Consider the following 21,656-nt stretch of genomic DNA (forward strand, 5'->3'; position numbering starts at 1 on the left):
TACTCTACTGTAGGTAACTCATGTAAGTGGATTCGTGTGTGTGTGTGTGTGTGTTGTGACTGGCCCAAGGTCCATCTATGTTGTAGCTCTGTGACAGGGTTCCCTTCCTTCTTAAAGCTGAACGGCATTCCACTCTATGTATATACCACATTTTGTTTATCAGTCATCGGACACGTGGGTTGTCTCCATTCCTTGGAAACTTGGCCACTATAAATAACACTGCTATGAACATGATAGTTCAAATATCTCCTCAAGACCCAACTTTCAATCCTTTTGGGTAAATACCCAGGAAGAGGATTCCTGGATCATACGGCAATTCTATTTTTAGTTTTATTAAGAACTTCCATACCGTTTCCCAAGTGGCTGCACCATTTGACATTCCCCTCAACAGGGCACGACAATCTTCATTTTGCCACATCCTCAACAACACTTGTTGTTTTCTGTTTTGTTTTTTGAGTTTTGTGCCAGCACCCCTGACAGTTGTGAAGTGAAAGGAAAGCTGCTTTTTTTATAGGGCCACAAAACTTGTCTTTATTTTCTGAGGCGCTGGCATTAGATAAACCGCTGTTGCAGAGACATGACTGTGAGGACAAATACATATATTCTCCTGCAACGGGACATGGGTTTCATGTTCCCATGACCATGTCTGAGCTCAACTTAGAGCATCCATGTCTTTCCATTTACATCACCACTAGGAGTTGTCATTAATAAGCCCCCTTACCACTTCTCCCAGAGCTCGGACTCAAAACAAGGTAAGTGTCACCTGTGTTTCAATAAGGCATTGGAACACTGAAGGAACTTGATAAATCCCAATTTAATTCAAGTTCCATAAACACGGCAGGTCCTGGGTCCCGACCTACCGGAAATCACCACCATAGACACTTCATCGAAACATCATGTGTCTCTGCCATTAATCAGGACTCCTGTCAGACACACAGCCCCTTAGAACCGGAATCCTTTGCTCCAGCCTCTCTGGAAACTTGCTTGTTCTTGGTGAGGTCTGCTTTCCAACATCAAGAGATATACAATCTGTCCTAGTTCCGAGATCACTCAGTGAGGAACAGAAACTTTCAAGGACCCAGACACTTTCTAGGAGGAAACTAAACCACACTGGAGCCTTCAGGGCACCCAAGCTAGTTCTTTCCAACACTTGCAGGAAAATCACAGTCAGGAGCTGGGGCAAGCCATATGATGTAGGAAAGTTCTCCTCACAAAAGAAGCCTGAGCAACAGAACCAGCCAGGCTGAAAACTGCGAAGACAGTCCATGCAAGTGCTGGGTCTAATTTACTTTAAGTAAAGCATGCAGGGACTTCCCTGCTGGGCCAGGGCTAGGACTCTGTGAGACCAGTGCAGGGGGCCCAGGCTCGATCCCTGGTCAGGGAACTAGGCCCCACGTGCCACAACTAAGAGTTTGCATGCCATAACTAAACATTCTGCACGCCACAATGAAGGCTGAAGATCCCACGGACGACAACTAAGACCCAGCAGAGCCAAAAAACCAACCAATCAAACCAAGCATGAAGCATCTCCCCCCTCCACAAAGCCCAGCTAAATTTCACAGTCGTGACGTCTGCTCTGTCTTCACGAGCCTGTATTGCTTCTTACTTCTGACATTAAATTACCTCCTATTTTTTCCCTCCCAAGTAAACCTCTTTGAAAAGGAATTTTATGTCAACCTATAAATCTGAGTTTCTCCACCATGGCACGACGGACATTTTGGACCAAGAAATTCTTTGTTGTGGGGCTGGTCTGCGCCCTGCAGAATGTCCAGTAGCATCCATGTAATGCTAGGAGCAGGCCCAGCCTCAGTCGTGATAACTGAAAATGTTTCCAGATATCGCCAAATATCCCTGTGAGGAAAGGGAACAAGCTCATCTCTAGGTGATCTTGAGAGTCTGTGCCAAAAGGGAAAAAAGGATTTCTTTTTACAAGGACACATTCAAATACTCACTTAATACCTAATAATTCATCTGAAACCATCCCAGTTTGCCCACTTGGCGAATAAGCCCCAAGTGCAGGAGGTCAGCAGCACCAGGTGGGCTCAGGGCCTGTGTCTGACCCCCTGTCTCGCCACGTCTTGCTCAGGCAAATTCCTTAAGCCCTGAGCCTTGGTCTCCTGAGGCTTCCCAGGTGGCGCCAATGCAGGAGACATAAGAGGCTCTAGTTCAATCCCTGGGTGGGGAAGATCCCCTAGGGGAGGGAATGGCAACCCACTCCAGTCTTCTTGCCTGGAGAATGGACAGAGGAGCCTAGTGGGCTACAATCCCTAGGGCTTCAAAGAGCTGGATATGACTGAAGAGACTTAGCATGCACGCCTTGGTTTCCTCACTGGTCTAAGGGCCACAAGGACAGCAGAGGCCGCCTGGGGTTGTGCAGGATAAGTGACATCACATTTTGGCTTTTAGCACCCACATCACCAGCATGGAACAAATATTAAGCAGTGATGCAACTGTTTCTAGAAGTAAAGGTTTTCAAGCTGGCCTTCTTTAGAGCCTAAGTGTTCCCAAGAGGTACTCAATGTTTTCCCAAAGGAGAGAGGAGGCTGGAGGTTAGCACCCTCGACTCTGAGTCAGAGCAGAAGAGCAGCTCCAAGTCTCTGACCAACTCAGTCTTTTTCTGACTTATGCGCATGCTCAGCTGCTTCAGTTGTATCCTTTTGACTCTTTGTGACCCCGTGGACTGGAGCCTCCCAGGTCCCTGTCCACGGAATTCTCCAAGCAAGAATACTGGAGTCAGTTGCCATGTCCTCCTCCAGGGAATCTTCCCAATCCACGGATCGAACCTCAGTCTCCTGCATTAAAGGGGGATTCTTTATCACTGGGCCACCAGGGAAGCCCATTCCTAGCTCAGGGTTAGGACCAAAGTCAGTCAAGGGCCAGATCTGGTCTGGAGACTGTACTCTCCCAACCCCTGAACTAGAGGAGGCACTCAGCCAGCTTTTGGTGAATGAGCGTTTACATAATGGGGTTCTGAGCAAGACGCAGTCTGAAAAAGGAGTTTCCCAGATATAAGGAAAGAAAAAGGGAAAACCCCAGCATTAAATGATGAGTTTGTAGACTGTGCCCACTCTGAGGTGCTACCGCCAGGGCATGTTGCGTTCCACCCTGAGAACACTGTATTGCCTTTGGGGTTGTCTTCACCACATCTGGGCTGTGGCTGCTGAGGGAGGGACCCTGGCTGTTGTTACCTGCCTGATTTCTGCATGTGCCTGAACTGGCCCCTTTCTTCTAGAGAATCGTTCTCTCTTCTTCCCTGCAAGTTAATATTGAAGATACTATTCATAGGATTTTTTGAAAAGATGTTATCAAACATCAAGGGGATTTAAATAAGCCTTTTGGAGAGGCTGGTAAAAAAAATAACACAATTTGTTTAACGTTAACGCTTTTTTTTGAAGAGACTAAATATCGACTGGGAGAATTGTTTTTAACATGAAGAAAAAATAAATGTGGAACAGATTTACGCAAATGTACATCCAGAGTCTTTAAAAGAAGTCGCCACTAACATTAAAATGATGGGGATTTCGTTTAAAAAAATAAACACCAAGCTGGAGGAGGCAGATGGAGAAAAGGGCAAGATGGATCGAGGCAAAGTGAGACCTTGGGGGTCATGCACAATGTGGGGTTTTACCCTCAAGTTACTTATATCTTTTATTAACCAACAGGCCACATATGGTTAACATATATATTAACCAACCAACATATATATTTGCCTTCAATCTTGCCTAGCATCAGGCTCTTTTCCAATGAGTCAGCTGGCCATCAGGTGGCCAAAGTATCTGAAGGCACAAGGAGAAGAGAGTGGAAGAGGATGAGATGACTGGATAGCATCACCAATTCAACGGACGTGATGGGCAAATGGGCAATGGGCTAATGCTGGGAGACAGTGAGAGACAGGGAGGCCTGGTGTGCTGCAGTCCATGGGGTCCCAAAGAGTCAGACATGACTGAGCAACACACACACTTCTGTGTAAAGCCACAGGGGTCAGCAAATGATAGCATGCTGATCAAATCAGGCCCACTGCCTGTTTTGGAAAGCTGAGTTTTACCAGAACTCAAACCACATCCGCCCATTTGTGGGGTGTTTCAGTCTGCTTACATGACACCTTGCAAAGAGGTATAGTTGCAACAAAGACTTACAATCCACAAATCTGGAAATGTCCACTCTCTGGCTGTTTGCAGAAAAAGTTTGCTCATGTCTGGCTTAACCAAGCCCCAGCCCCACCACCACTCTCAAATTGAAACTGCCTGAAATTCTAAAGGAAGACCCTTCTGACTTTGGGAAGAAGTGGACTTCCCCATCGAGATAAAGGTCGAAAGGTAGATGCTCTGCTTTACCAGCGCTGGGGACAGACTGGAGTTTCTGGAGATTGTTTCTAGCGCCAGCTCACTGGGGACCACAATCTCCACCTGCTCTTTAAAGTCCCAGGAAGACTGCAGGAGACCTGCAAAGGGCTGCCTCATAGTCGCCACTGCCGTCGTGTGAACCTTGGGCTGCATAAAGCTCCTCTTCTCGTGTCACTGACAAGACGGGTGACTCCGTTTATCTGCACCGCCTTCAGCACTAAGGGCTCTAGTTACGTCCACCTACAGATGAGGATGCTGAGCCCAAGACTGGCCTGCAGACCCTGTGAGAATAAAGGGCAGAGCCTCCTGGGAGGATCTGACTCCACAAGGTACTCTGCCAAGACCGTGGACACTCAGATGTGTGCAGGGCTGAAGCTGGAGACGCACAGTTCCTGTACCTGAAGGCAGAAACCTCCGCAGGATTTACCAATTGTTTCTGCTCCCCTCTCCCTGGCATCAGGAACTTGACTGCCACTCCAAGGACTCATTTCCGCGCACCTGGACTGAATCCCAGGCCCCCACCCTCACCACTCTCTCAAACTGCCAAAGCTTCAAGCTCATCACTTGGAGAGCTTTTCAGGAGTGTGGACAAAGGAACGTTTTAGAGGAGCCAGCTGAGAAGGCTACTTTGCCAGAGCCCCTAGTCTGCAGGCGAAACTGTTCAAGCCTGAAAATCAACTCCAGGTCCACTACTGTCTGTGGAGAAACCACACTGGTCCAAACTGCCTCAGTCATCACCTCCTAACTCAGCTTCCTGTGTCCATTCCTGCCTCCCTAAATGTCCACAGAGAGGCTGAAATGACCTTCTGAAAAAGTTCATCAGATGAGTAACTCTGCTGGGGAAATCCACCACTGGTTTTCCACATTGCTTAGAACCCAAGCCTCAGCATGGCTGACAAACCCCTTCCTGAACTAAGCTCTGCTCGAACTCATCCTGCATCCCTGATCTCAGGGGTCCCGACACACTGGCCCTCTGATGGCTCCCTGACTGATCCAAATTAGCCCCCACTTTAGGGTCTCTGCACCTGCTGCTCCTATAGCCCAGAATGTTCTTCCATGAGTCACTGCCTAGCTAGCTCCTTCTCACCACCAGGGTCTCCACTCAGATGCCCTTCCTCGACCACTGGATGAAAACTGTCCCTGACCCCAACTCCAGCACTTGATGTTAACGTGTTTATTTACTGGAACACTCTCAAGCTTTTCCATTAGAAAATAAACCTCAGGAGGACACAAGCCTGACTAGATCTAGAGTCTATTCCCAATGCCTAGTCCAGCGCCTGGGATTCAGTAGGTACTCCACAAATATCTCTTTAAGTATCTCCAAACGCAAGAAATCCAACTTTTCCACATCAGTTCCTGGAGGGAATGTCACTGCTCCTGCAGGAAGAGCTGCAAACAGCTCCCCAAGTGGCTTGATATTTCCTTTACTTGATCCTTAGAGGACTACTCTGCACCTTCCCCTAAAACTGGGACAAAGTGAGCAGCACCCACAGCAGACCCACACTTCAAAACATGAGTCCATACCAGCTTTAAGGAGGAACGTAATTCAAAACATGAAAATTTATTCTAAGTTGTATCTTAACATACGAGGTCTCAGCTTTAGATGAATTTTAATGTTTACAAGTGCAAAAGCAAATAAATATTTACCAGTTGCTTTTTTTTTGCACTCTTATAACTCCACAACAGCTTAGATGCAAAAAAAAAAAAAAAAAAGAAAAAGAAAAAAAAATTGTTGCTAAACATCTTGTAGTCTGGCAAAAGAGAGACTTTCTTATTAAGAAAACCCTCACAACAATAACAACCCCTCATGTTCAGGACTCCCTTGTAAAAACTCAGGGGATGTTTCAATAACATGTGAGCCTAGGACAGAGCCACAAAATCACCCCTGGCCAGGAAGATGGGGATCATGTCCTTCCCGCGGAGGGCAGGCCAGCCGTGCCCTGGGGTCACCATCCATAAAATGTACAATTCACAGAGCAAATAGGGTACTATTTCTTAGGCTGGGATGAACTAATCTCAGTTCTCCCCACGCTGGAGCTTCTCACCCTTTTAGGTTCAACATAAAGTCACTTCCCCCGAGTGGCCCTTGGTGGTTAAAATAGCTCCCTGCCCTCTTCCTGATTATTTTCTTTGACATCACCCCGTTTCTTGGCTTTACTGTGACCGTTCACAGTTTCCAACAACAGTTAGCTAGGCTTCTGGCTTGCCCATGGATTTGCTTGCTTGCTTCCCAACCTTTCTGTCTCCTAACTTCCCTGCGTTGGGGCTCCTCTTTTACCCTCTGAGCGTCAAGCTGCAGGTATCATGCTCACCTAGGTCAGGACCCCGGCCAGCGACTGGCACCGCTCAGACAGCCCAGAAACACAGGGGCTGGATAAAAGCCTAAGGAAAGAAATCTGAAAGAATACATTTCTTAAGATGGATGTTTTTTTCCATCATTCACCTCATGGTGTGGCTGAAGTGCCTGGAGTTACTCTGAGGCAAGTCGACTTTACCAGCAAGCAAGTATAGGGCAAGACTTAGTCCAGCCACTTTAATAGAAGAGGTAATTTTTACCAGAAGAAAATAAAAAGACACACACACAGGCACACAATTCCAGGAATACTAAGCACTCTCTGGATCTTCACTCTCTACCTTCACTTATTTCTCCAAGGGTAAGACTGTGCACACCAGCGTGAAGGCTCAGGGGAGGGGCGGCCGCTTACCTGGGTTAACAGTGATGAACCTGCTATCCTCGGGAAACCGGTCCCCGGGGGGCACAGGCTTCCTGGATGGCACCTCGGGCCTCGCGGGGTCACTGTCTTCGTCCTGCTCCTCTGTGACTGTGGGGGGCACTTGGGTGGGGGTGGCCGAGCGGGGGTCCAGGGCGTCCTGGGGCTGGGCGGTGGGGCTGGCAGTGCGGGCCCGCTCGCGCCCGGGTGTAGTCTGATGCGCGCCCTCCTGGGCAGCGGTGCCGGGGGCCGAGGGCGCGGCGGTGGGCTGGGTGTGGCTGCGCGCCCGCGGGGCGTGGGTCACCCCGCTCCGCTCCTTCTTCTCGGAGTCCTTCTCGCCTTCCTCCTCGTGCTCTCGCTCGCCGTCCTCGCTCTCGCTCTTCTCGTCCTTTTCGCCCTCCTCCGCGCCCTCGCCGTCCTTGCTGGGCGCCGAATCGCTGTCGGCGCCGGGGCTGGCCAAGGCCTCGGTCGTGGCCAGGACGGGTCTGCCGGCCTGCTTGCTGGCCGAGGCGGCTGTGGGCAGGCGCGTGGGCCACACGGTGCTGGGGAAGGAGGAGATGCCGCCGCCGCTGAAGCCCAGGCCGGCCAGGAGCGTGCTGGTGACCACCGAGGCCACGGTCGCCTGGCTGCCGCTGGACGATGGGCCCATCCCGGTCGCCATGGAGACAAAGGAGAAGGGGATGCCGGAGGATGTCCAGGTGGAGGAGCCTGAGCTGATGGGGGCCATGTCGGCTGAAGAGGCCGGCGACGCTGTGGGCTTGAAGGGGTTGCCCAGGGAGGTGGGGGGAAGGGAGGGAGGAAGAGAAAGCTGTGTCAGTCACTGGGATTGGGAACAAGGCCCTGGACACGACCCTCCAAGGGCTTCCACTCATCTTCACCTTTATTCTCAGGGTCTCCCAAAGCCTGGCGCCAAAGCTGACAACAGGCCATCCGTGGCCGACCACCATCACTCTTTATGTTTTTATAATTACTTAAAATTTGTAATCTACATATCAAACCCAACTTCAACTTTTCACTGATATTGCTCAGGAGGAGGAGGCTAAGTGGCAAAAGAGTAAGCTGCGTTCATGCTGCTGGGAAACCCTGTCTGAAAGACAAACATCAAATAAGCAATACGCAGGCAACACCGGACAGTCATGTGTTGCTGGGGTGACCCTGGAGGAGGCAGGAGCTTCTGCATACATTGTGGCACTTGCGGACAACTCGCAGCCCTGAGGTCTACAGAAGCTCTCCAGGACCCGGCTGCACATCTTAAAGTGAAGAAGTGGGTGGACAGAGGACAGTGTCTGCAGGTACGTGTCTGCAGAGGACAGGTACGTGTCTGCAGTAGCCAGGTCAGAAGTCAGGCCACGCTCTACACTGCAGGCCTCGGGAGCCGGTTTACACCCGCATCCCTGTGTCGGGCACTGTATCTGATTTCAGACTCTCCATATTTAATCATAGCGAAATACATGCTTGTATAGATGACAGTAAGAGTTCCATTTAAAAAGCTCCAACTATGTGCCTGGGCATCCCAGGCTCTCCCGGGGACACACGTGAACATCACCCCACTTTACAGGTGAGGAAAATGGGGCACAGAGAGATTAAGGGATTAAGGGGCAGAGGTGCAGCTGACTAGGTACAAGTCTCAGCTCTTTCTTCCCATCCTACTGAATCAGGCTTCATGGAGGGACTGTATTTGAACACGGTATCTTACAAATATAAGTGCTGCTCTGACTTACTCGTTTAATTTTAGTTTTTGAAACCTCATATGCGGAATCCAGAATTCCATCCCATCACTTTTGTAGTTCAAAGTAATACAGCTAGAACCACTTATCTTTCACCACTGTCTCAAGTTTCAGTTTGAAAAGTTTGCAGTTTAAGGATGATCAAGCTAGCAAATGATGAGTTTTGAAGTTGGTCAATGAAACGCCAGGTGCCACCCATGATAAGGCACTGGAGACAGAGCAGTCAGACAGTCTGGCTTGAGCATGATACCTTACTTGCTCTCTGGGAGATGCTGGGCACATTAACTCACTGAGCCTCAGCTTTCTCATCCATAAAATGGGAGTCATAGTAATACCAAACTTGTGGGACGCCGTGAGGGGTAAATAAACTAATACTCTGTGCCTGAAACCCAGGAAAAACTTAATATATTGTAGGATTTGTTATTACCAACATTGCAATTATTATTACAATTATTAGTCGTACTAGAAAGGAGAAAATTTAGATACTGAGGCTCCAGACATGTGCAAATTCATATAACTTTGGTCAAATAACAACCTTTGAATCTGAGCCTGTCCTTACTCCTTTGCATTCTTACATCCTATGATCTCACAAATTATAAACCATTAAAAAATTTTATCTTGACAAAAACAATACAGTATAACACTGCTGGCTTAACTCTGTTGCACAGCTTTTTAAAATAACGTATTGCACTGAATTATACAGAGTGTATAGTTAATTTATTCAGTATTTTAACCACTTCTCATTGAGCAGTTTGACAACATCATACTGCCACCTTGTGGTGACAGTTATTTAGAACATTTAGGCATGAAAATTACCAACCACCCATGACAAAGCAATTACATTCTCTACTTACCACTCCTGTTTTGACAATTCTGGTCCCTTGGAATATTCGAGTGGTATTAGCTGAGAAGCAAAGAAATTATACTGTAAACAGCAGAACTTTCTTGTTGTTGTTCCAACAAAACTGTACTTACCTACACAAATCTGAAAAACATAATTTTTACATGTTATAAATACTCCTCTTTATTTTTTTTGCCCAACTATCAAAAAATGTGAAACTCTTCTCAGTTTGTGAGTCATCAGAAAACATGCAGATGGCCGTATCTGGCCATATCTGTGGGCCACAGTTTCTGATTCTTGTCTTAAGCTCTTAGTTTAAAACTTTACAAAATTGTAATCATTTTTTAAATTGAGATAAAACTTATATACAGCAAAATGCACAAATCTTCAGTGTAGAGTCAAATTAATTTTTACTGCTGTATAACTCGCCCTCATATTAAAATATAGACATTCTCCATGCCTCCATGGAGGTATTCTCACCACCGCTCTGACCTTTGTCAACATTTTGTCTGTTTTTAAACTTCGTATTACTCCATTGTTACTCTCTATTGTCTTTTTTTGGTGATAATGTCTTATAGTATCCTTTCAGGGGCTATAATATGCATCCTAAACTTATTACAATTTACCTGAAACTGGTACTTTTTATGTCTTCCTTAAAAAATGTAAGAACTGTAATCTAACTATTTGTCAGACTCCCTTTTTGTGCTGATCTCAAAAACAATAGTCCTATACAAAATAAACATTTGCTTCCCACACATACATGGCATTGAAAAAGGTGCAAAAACCCACTAAATTCCCAAATAAATAACATTTGTATCTGCTGGAGTTTTTACCTAAATTAGAAGTGGGGCAAGTACTTGAACTATTTTTTATCTGCCCTGAAAGCTTTTTGAAAAAGAAAAAAAACAACAACAACAATGAATTCACTGTCAACATTTTAAACAGCAGCTTTAACCTGAAAATCCCAATTTTTTGCTCATCCTAAAAAAAAAAAATCACAATTTTTGGCAAAACCGAGTTCACCTCCCTGGAGGACAACATTTGGTAGGGGCTAAGCATCCATCACCCCCTTTCAAAGGGCACCTCTCCAGTTTTCCATGATGGTCCCCCCTCATTTGTATGTGGTTCCCTGCTGGGCCACAGGGCGTCTACATTTCCAACCCCCAACTTAACAATATAGTCACTTTGCTCAGCTGGAAAGTGAAACGTGTAAAGAGACAACTGTGGGGAATAGACTGATCTACACGTCAATACAACCAGGTCAGATGAGGCAGCCCAGGAAGCAAACAGTCCTTGCCTGGCACTAAATATAACCTCCCACCATCAGTGAGCTGCTTCGGGATCAATACTGTGCTGCCTCAGACAGGTATACACACCTCCCTTTGTTAACATAGGAAGAAAGCTTCCTAAGAGATCTGCTTTTCCTGCCCTTTACAAAGGCCTTAATTTAAGGCCAACAAACTCAGTGGCCACTCCATCACTGTGCCTGCTTTTCATTGATCTTGAACAATTCCCATTGGGGTCAGTTCTAGTCGTGATGACTAGGAAGCTTCTACAGGGCCTTTCAGATCACCAGTCCATCGACCTGGTGGAATTCAGGGATGGGGGGAAAAGGAGACACGTGTCTCCACTGAGCTGTCAGGGAGACGTCGCTTCTTCTTGCAAGAGGAACGGAAGCTAGGAATCTCGGCTCTATTTAGCAGGATGCTCTGTCTGTGATTGAAATGGGATATTTTCCCGCTGCCTTACAGTTGCTGGAGCTATTTTGAAGTATCATTTATGTTCATTGCTACTCAGAAATCACCATCGCTAACAGACCCACCACTTGTCATTTAATACTTTCATAAAAGAAGTGCAGCAATGACTGTGTTGCCGATTTGCGTGTTTAAAATATTTTGACAACTGTATCTAAGTGCAATTGGTTTCCTTTCCTATATATTTTAATTATTTATTTTAAACCATTCTGAGAGAGCATCTGATGGCTTGGCCAGGATGCCTGATGGGTCTGTGGCTCAAAGAGCAGGCTTACAAGCCCTTATTTTCCACGACAGTTGAGACCTGCAAAAAACCTTTTGAACACTTGGCAATCAATCTTTTGAGCCATTTGTTGAGGACAATGGCTTAATATTTATGCTTTAACAGCATAATATTTATGCTTTAGGGGTTGTCTGTCGTGTATAAATGACTGGGCTTTGGAATAAGAAATTGGACTCTGCTTAGTAGTCAAATGATTTATTTTTTGGGGGGGGGGGCAAGTTACTCGATTGCTCAGAACATCATTTCCCCCTCTAGAAAATAAAATCTGCATTACAAGCTGCCATGAGGTCAGATGAGATGACTTAGGGCCAAACGCTCTGTAACTGGGAGCCACTCCACAGACAATGATCACCATTATTATTATCATACTTACTACAGTAAAGTAAGCATAACTTATTTATTATGCTATATAGGACATAAATATTGTGTTATTTACTATGTGCTGTGCTGTGTCACTTTAGTTGTGTCCGACTCTTTGTGACCCCATGGACCACAGCCCGCCAAGCTTCTGTGTCCATGGGATGTTCCAGGCAAGAATACTGGAGTGGGTTGCCATTTCCTCTTTCAGGGGATATTCCCAACCCAGGGATGAAACCTACGTATCCTACATCTCCTGCACTGCAGGCAGATTCTTTACCACTGAGCCACCGGGGAAACCCGTGCTATTTACTATAATAATGAAAATATTCCACATGGCTTTCTCATGCCGCCAAATCAGAGGCAAACTTTATCAAGGGGAAACCTAATTATTCTTAACAAAGTGTCCATGAAATTCCCTAAGTTTATTTCTTCCCCTTTTAACACTGAACTCTTATAAGTTGATCTGTTTTGAACTCTGGCCTCTACTGCTTACAAGCTCCTAGCTGGCTCACCAGAAAAGGTGTGCTAGCTAACCGGCAGATTTCGTTTTTCCACTGCCCACTGGAAGGTGCAGGGAAGATCCCAAAGCCACTGTGTGTCCCTTTGTCAACATGCAGGGACAAACGCTGATACGGAAAATGAGTGAATGTATGTCTACCCCTGCGCAAGGGAAGTCTTCAGGCAAAGGAGGCACTGCCATCTTTAAGGAGTCACCGTGATCAGACATTTTAACTATTCCGTGCTCGGAATTTACAGCTGACGAGGCTTTTGGGAACTGCATTGTATTACAAACATTTCATTTTTCAAAGTCTGTGCAGAAGCCAGTGAGCTCAGGGGCCTATTAATCAGGAAAGGCGGTTTTGCAGATTCCGGGCTCCTAGTTAGAGCGCATGAGCGGCCTAATCATGATTTATGTGCCCAAAGTTGCCAGGCCCCGGCCTCAGCGAGCTCACACTCTGGCTTCACCTGCTGGCTCCCGTGGGCTGGCCCAGACAGACCTGGCCTTGGCCTGTGGCCTCTGCTCAACACAAGCAGATGGGCCCGTACATTCAGGTAGACAAACGCTGAGTGCGATTTACTCGTGAAAAAAATACATCCGTGCTAATTTCAAGTCATTTAAATGGAAGAACGAGCTGATGTGAATGTCAGCAAAGGCTCTTTCAATACTAGATGCAAACCTGCAAAGCTAGAAGGGATCCGTGGAGGGAATCTCAGCTGAGGGGGTTCCTACTCTGGGTTCATCACATATTATTTTTTATATAATTAAGCCTCACACTAAGGTGATATTGAGCATTGGTTCTAGGCCTGTGCTAATTACGTAACATGCATCACCCTGTCACTGACAAGGACCCCATGGGGGCAGTACTCCCCTAACTACCACTTTCAGACTATGAAATTGCAGCTTAGAGACATTAGTCAACATTTTCAGAGTCACAAAAAGACTAAGTGGCAGCCAGGACTCAACTTGGGGCCCTCAAGTCAGGGCCCTGGCTCTGAGTCAGCAACTTCTCCATCTCTCATGTGCATGCTTGGTACCTGAGCCATCTGCTTCAAATTCAGATTCCTGGGCCTCATCCTCTGAGATTCCGAGATGATTAGTCTGGGAGGGGCCCGTGAATGTGTATTGCTCACAGGATTCCAGACAGTGAAGCCGGATCTACGATCTACAGGGTTTCTGAGACCCCGGAAGCTGTGACATGCAAACTTCTGGCATTTTCTAGGAAAAATGTCCAAAGCCTTCATCCCAGATACATAACTCACAAATGTTAAGAAGCACTGGCCTGGTTTGTGTCTCTGAAACCAAGGATCTAGGAAGTAAGTAACCTTCCCAAGGGGGACATCAGACAGGCAGAGCAAAGGCTGATGCCCTGGTAGCTCCCTCCACCCTGGTCTTTCTGCCCTGCACAAAACCAGATCTGCCAACTACAGCCCACAGGCCAGCTGCCAATTTTTGTTAATCAAGTTTTATTGGAACCAGGACTAAGATGATTGTGGGGCAAGTAAGATAGAGAATATCCTGTCTTCATGCAAAGTTTTGATTTTTCGTTGCTGTTCATGGGTATTTTATATTTATTTTGGCTTAAAAAATATTCCATTTAAAGATGACATCTGTAACGACATCTTGATGACAAAGTTTTTAAGAGTTCCTTTAAGTTCTTCACCAAAGTGAATTCTCCTCTTGCCATGCCCCAAAGCTGACCTGAAACATTCCACTAGACCCTAAATCAGCTAACTGAATTATGCTGGAAATCCAAAGACAGTACTCCTCCACGTGACTAGAAGATGATTCTATGATCTGACACAGTAGTAGATACATGCTTGGATCTCCACGATTGGAAAATCACAGTAATTTTTAAAAATAATCACTTCACCCTTCTTCCCCTCCTCTGGCCTGTGAAACCCCCTACCTAAAACACAGGTCTAAATGACCCAGGCTTTTCTGGTGTGACCGCAAAGCCCACGCTGATGTTTAGGCCAGGTTCGTAGTCTCACGTGCAAGTACCCGAACAGGAAGAAAGACAAAGCCCAAAGGAGAAGGGCCCAGGGCAGACGAGAAGGCCATCTCCTCACCTTGGAAGAGCATGGTCTGGCTGAAGTCACTCCTCATGTCGTTGCGACACACAGCCTGGACCCGGAACAGATAAAGGCTGTCAGGTGAGACGTGGCTGATGGTGGCTTTCTGCAGGGTGAGGAAAGGACAGGCGTGAGCTGTGCTAAAGGCCAGAGCACACCGTACATCCAAAAGCCGAACATCAAAGATTGTTAAGCATCACGTGTAGGTTTCTGGGTACCATGGCAAAGCCCAACGAACATCATGCTTCCTCACTGACCAAAGGCTCGCTCTGAAAGGAACAAGCATTCAGAAGTAACCTCACCTGGGAATATGTTTTCAACACAAAAATACGTAGAGTAAGAGAAGGGAACACCAGTCTCGACACAGATGCTTGACCCTGTCTTGGAGCGTGCCTTCAGCCTTGTTTGTACCCATGAGGCTGGGACTTCTATCAAAACTGCTCTACCTTGTAAACGATAATGATTTACCATCTAGAATCATCAAGTGTCCTGAATTTCCAGGGCCACGCAGAGTTGAGAGCAGCCACAACCAAGTCTCCGCGTTACTGTTTCTTTGCAGTTTAAAGGCACTGTTGTACCTTGACCTTGGATAACACAAGGCACGAAGCTGGAAGAATACTTGACGGGAAGTCAGAGGACAAGGGATGTACCTGTGCCATGCCACTCACCAGCTGTGAGATTCTGAGTCAGCTGCTCAGGGTCTTTTGGTCTCTGCTCCCTCCAGCTGTTAAGTGGAGAGAGTAAGATTTCCCTCGCAGGGTTCTCGGGACTTCTGTACAACAGAGGTCAAGCGAGCCTTGTACATTGGTAGTCCTCACCGCACAATAGAAACTACAGCCCTGGTCTAACACAGGGGTTCACAAGTGACAGCCTACAGCCCCAATCCGGCCCGCTGTTTGTTTCTCCTAAATAAAGTTTTATTGGCACACGGCCACACCCATTCATTTCCCTGTTGCTGTGGCAGCTTTCACCCTTCAGTGGCAGAGTTGAGTAGTTGCCCACAGAGGCCTTTAAAACCTAAAATCTTAACTCTATGACTCTTTCAAGAGAAAAGCTTCCCAATCCCTGGTCCCAAGTCAGGAGCCAAATCCAGATCCCCATCCCGCAAAGCTTTACTCCAAGAGACTTTTAAAAATCAGAAAATGGAAAATGCCTAAAAAGTTGGCAGGGCTTGCTTGCCGAAAGAAACAAATAAGCAAAAGCAACTGATTTTTAAAGACTCCCTGATGATGAAATGTCTCGTCACCGAATTCTGGGCCAGATCCAGAAATCAGCTCTGGGAGCTTAACCACTGAGTGAGTTTTCCCCAAGGTAGCTATTGAAAACCTCTGAAGAGGCATTAACAAGTTACTGTGGCTGTGCCTGCTGCCTGTTGCCTAGCAAATGTATTCCTGGGGAGAGCGGGAGGTTGGGGTCCAGTTATTTCACTTTCAGCCTACTTTTCGGAAAAGGCAGGCAATAACACCTGTTCCCCCAGGTTGGCAGTGAGGGTGTGTGTGTCGGGAGGATGCTGGCAAAAGCCAGGAAAATGTTTGGGAAATGTTTCTGGCCACAAGAATTCTAAATTGGAGAAAAACTTGGCTGCCACTAAGTCAGCACTCTCGACTTCTTGAGGAATCAAGAAAATTAATTTTGTGTGTCCCAAAAGAAAAGAACCACCCCTAGAAATCCTTATAAAAAAAGAACTTGCTGTCAAAGCATGTTTTTCTCTACATCTCTCTCTTTCTCTGAAACTCATTTATGCCTCAGTCTCTAAACCTGTGACCTCGTCTTCTGTGCAGAGCAAAAATCTTCGCTTCCTCTAAGCAGGGATTTATTAGAATTCACTCTGAGCCGGTATCTATTCATCTTTGCATGTTTAATTATCTCCCACTTAGTATAAGAAACCAAATAAGCGCCTAGCTAGTTTCTGCTGATTAATGCAAGCCCCTCTTAGCTCAGAAAGAGAAACCTCCCTCCCGGACTTCTGGTCCTGACAAGAGAAAAGGTTAAAACACATCACAACCTTGGGTGCCTTTCAACAGATTCCTCTCCGATTTCACGAAGCTCATCATTCCCTAATGTGACCCAGATAACAACGTCTAGTGGGGAAATTGAAAATATAAATGGAAATGAAGTAAAAGAATCGTCATCTGAAGCAATACGAAAAGTATTATTCTGTAAGTGATTGAACGGGCCCTGGGGACTCTGTATTGGAAGGAAAAAAAGCAGTAACAGTCATTAAGAATCCCACTCGGTGCTATTACATTTTTCATGTACATATACAATGATGGGCTTCATTATCCCAAAGACTTCTTTTGATTAACGATAAACGCCAGACTTTCACACCCAAACGTGTCGCTTTGAGTTTCTGGGCAAAGATGTGAAGACCAGCGCTTGTTGGAGTGATTGCTTTTCTAGGGGAAGAAGACTTGGCTTCTGCAAACATCTGTTCTCAAGGGCCTTGTTGGGGGCTGGCCACTAAATATTTATGCACATCTAAGATGAGACACGGAACTGGGCATGTGTTGCTCAAAAGTGAAGTCAGGTATTACAGGGTCTAAGAGCCTGAGAACAGTGGTTAAAAATGGCGTGGTCGCTGGGGTCTTGCAGGTAGAAAGGTGTGAGGCAGATGAAATGTGACAGGAGGGAGCACTGGGGACTGCAGAGGGTTGCCTGGTGGGGCTGACAAGAGTAGGAGTGGGGAGGACGGAGGCAGAGGGGGAATAACTGCAGTGAGGATAACAGCTAGTACTGACAGCGCTCACGCCGTGCCCAGCCCCACTGTACAATTGTGTAACCCACGTAACATTTACGATAATGCTATCAGATGGTGAGGGCTTCGTGGAGGCGTTCTGCCTTCTTTATTTTTTAGTAACAAAAGAAAAAGTAGTCAGTTTTGAAGGGCCTAACTGCAAACAGATTAACTCTTTTTTCTGGTGGTGTGGCCGGCAAGTTTAAGGGCGGGGGAGCCGTGGCATCACAGTGCTGCCCGCGGTGGTACCCGCCTTCACCAGGACGGCGGCAGGGGGCTGGAACGTCACAGAGGAAGCACCCCAGGAGACACACGGGGCCCCCCTCGCCGCGGACGCCCTGACTCAGAACACGGAGGTCTCACCAAGTCCTTGTCGCTGTCCTTGGTGAACGTCTTCTCCTTCTCGTCCTCGTTCTTGGTCCAGCTGTAGGACACCATGTAGTTCATGATGGGCGGGTGGTAGACGGTCTCCGGCTGGCTCCAGGACACCTGCAGCGTGGTCTGGTTCAGCGGCTGCACCTTCATGTGGACGGGCGGGGAGCTGCAGACTGGACACACGCGGCCGGGCTCAGCGCGGGCTCCGCGCCCCGCGCCACCCCGCGCCCCGAGCTCCCGACGGCCACTTAGAGCCCCCGCTGCTAACACTGCCCCACACCTGTCTTCCCTCTCCCCTCCTCTCTCTGTACACACACAACACACAGACACACACACAACACAGACACACAACAGACACACAACAGACACACAACACACACATACACACAACACAGACACACACACAACACACACACAAACAACACAAAGAGACACACACAGACATACACAACACAGACACACACATACAGACACACAACACAGACACACAACAGACACACACACAGACACACAACACACACACAACACACACATACACACAACACACACACACAACACACACACAAACACACAGACACACACAACACAGACACACACATACAGACACACAACACACACACAGACACACACACACAACAGACACACAACAGACACACAACAGACACACACACAGACACACAACACACACACACAACACACACATACACACAACACACACACAAACACACAGACACACACATACACAGACACACACAACACAGACACACACATACAGACACACAACACACACACACAACACACACACAAACACACAGACATACACATACACAGACACACACAACACAGACACACACATACAGACACACAACACACACACACAGACACACACACACAACAGACACACAACAGACACACACACAGACACACAACACACGCATACACACAACACAGACACACACACAAACAACACACAGAGACACACACACAGACACACAACAGACACACACAGACACACAACACAGACACACAACACACACATACACACAACACAGACACACACACAACACAGAGACACACACACACAGACATACACAACACAGACACACACAACACAGACACACAACACAGACACACAACAGACACACACACAGACACACAACACACATACACACAACACAGACACACACAACACACAGACACACACATACAGACACACAACACACAGACACACACATACACAACACACAGACACACACAACACACAGACACACACACAACACACACAAACAACACACAGAGACACACATACAGACACACAGGCACAGACACACAACACATACATACAGACACACACAACACACACATACACACAACACACACATACAGACATACAACACACAGACACACACAACACAGACACACACACACAACACACAGACACACACAACACACGGACACACAGACACACACACACACAACACACAGACACACATACAGACACACAGGCACAGACACACAACACATACATACATACACACACACACAACACACACACAACACACACATACACACACACAACACACACATACAGACATACAACACACAGACACACACAACACACAGACACACACACACAACACACACAGACACACACACACACAACACAGACATGCACAGACACACACACAGACACACAACACACAGACATGCACAGACACACACACACACACGGACACACAACACACAGACACACAACACAGACACACACAACACAGACACACAATAGACACAACACAGACACACACAACACAGACACACAATAGACACAACACAGACACACACAACACAGACACACAATAGACACACAAGACACACACACAGACACACAACACACAGACACACACAACACACAGACACACACACAAACAACACACAGACACGCACACACAGACACACACACAACACAGACACACACACACACAACAGACACACACAGACACACAACACACAGACACACACACAACACACAGACACACACACAACACACACACAAACAACACACAGACACACACAGACACACATGCACACACAACACATACACACAGACACACACAGACACACACAACACACACACAACACACAGACACACACAACACACACATACAGACATACAACACACAGACACACACAACACACAGACATGCACACAACACACAGACACACACACAACACACAGACACACACAGACACACACACAACACACAGACACACACAACACAGACACGCACACAGACACACAACACACAGACACGCACACAGACACACAATAAACACACAGAGACACAGACACACAGCACACAGACACACACACAACACACACGTTTTCCTGCTCTATCCCTGAGAACAAGGTATATACATTCTGAACTTCACTCCTTAATACTTGGGTCTGTATCTCCCAAGAATAAGGACATTCTCTTCTGTAATGACGAGGATCTGAGTATCTGTGTGCCCCTAAATCCATGTGCTGAAACCTAATGTCCAACGAGATGGTAATAGGAAGTCGAGCGTGGGGAGGCAAGTAGGTCGTGATGGGGGAGCCTCCGAGAGTGGGATCAATATCCCGATAAGACCCCAGGGAGCTCCCTCACCCCTTCCCCACATGACGACACAGCGAGAAATCCGCCACCTGTGCATCAGGAAGCAAGTCCTCACCGGAGAGCGAGTCCGGCACCTTGATGTCAGACCCCCTGGCCCTCAGAATTGTGAGAAATAACCTTCTGTTGTTTTCAGACACCCAGTCTATGGTGTGTGATATAGCAGCCCACGCTGACCACTCTCGTACCTAAGAAAACAAACACTAACTTGGTATTATCTGATACACCGTGCACATTCCAATTTCCCCACTTGTCTCCAAAAGGTTGTCTACAACCCTTTCCCCCCACATCACAGGTTAGATTCAGCTGTTCTAATGCGTTAACCTCTTTTAATCTTGCCTAGTCATCTGGCCTTTGCTTCCACAACAAAATTTTTGTTAGAAACCAAGGCAGTTTGACTTGTGGAAGGTCTCGACTAAAACTAGTAGATCAAATTTTACTGTAAATAGACCAGAGTGTAAACAAAATTAAAAACGGGACTTCAAATCATTTTTAAAGCAAAGGCACAAAAGGTCAGGATGACTCTCTTGGGAGCAGCAGGACTCTGAAGGTAACGCACAAGGAAAAGTCAGGCTAATCCTCCCACTTATTCCTTGTGGCCGGCAGTTCTGAAGGGATGCGGTGGTTCTGTACTTGTCTATGGATAAGCCCATTTAAGGGCAAAGAGTGCTGAGTCAGCCTTTCAATGGCATTTTGGCTCTCCAGACATCCTCCTTCACAGTGGCCATGGTTCCTGCCTCCAGGGGGCTTCCACTCAGAGACAGGGTTTTTCTTTTTCTCAAAAGACATTTTTGAATTTATTACTTTTTAATTGGAAGAAAGTTACAATGTTGTGATGGCTTTTACCATACATCGGTTTGAACAGGCCTTAGGCACACATGCGTCCCCTCCATCCCGAGGCCCTCTCCCGCTCCCTCCCCACCCCACTCCCCCAGGTTGTCACGGAGCACTGGCCCTGGGTGCCCTGCGTCACACGTCACACTCGCACTGGTAATCTGGTTTACACACGGCAACGTGCGGGCGCTGTGGTGTTTAGTTGCTCACTTGTGTCCGACTCTTTTGATCCCATGGGCTGTAGCCCACCAGGCTCCTCTGTCCATGGGATTCTCCAGGCAAGAATACTGGAGGGGGTTTCCATGCCCTCCTCCAGGGGATCTTTCCAACCCAGGGATCAAATCCAGGTCTCTGGCATTGCAGTCAGATTCTTTATCATCTCAGCCACCAAGGAAGCACATGTTTTTAATGCTATTCTCTCAAATCATCCCACCCTCTCCTTCTCCCACTGAGTCCCAAAGTCCGT

The 21,656-nt window shown here is 47.1% G+C and overlaps 1 protein-coding gene across 5 annotated transcripts in view; it reads right to left on the reverse strand.

Moving 5' to 3' along the window:
- The window catches only part of PTPRG (protein tyrosine phosphatase receptor type G), a 759,790-nt gene that overhangs the window by 96,055 nt on the left and 642,079 nt on the right, over positions 1-21,656 (reverse strand). For all 5 annotated transcript variants that reach the window (XM_061128174.1, XM_061128173.1, XM_061128172.1 and 2 more), the window contains 4 exons: positions 17,691-17,875; positions 14,591-14,699; positions 9,636-9,685; positions 7,049-7,811 (listed from right to left, as the gene is read on the reverse strand). In XM_061128174.1, the coding sequence (XP_060984157.1) occupies positions 7,049-7,811; positions 9,636-9,685; positions 14,591-14,699; positions 17,691-17,875 (1,107 nt within the window). The remainder of the gene's footprint in view (positions 1-7,048; positions 7,812-9,635; positions 9,686-14,590; positions 14,700-17,690; positions 17,876-21,656) is intronic.

This window comes from Dama dama, chromosome 24, assembly GCF_033118175.1.
Source record: "Dama dama isolate Ldn47 chromosome 24, ASM3311817v1, whole genome shotgun sequence".
NCBI lineage: Eukaryota > Metazoa > Chordata > Mammalia > Artiodactyla > Cervidae > Dama > Dama dama.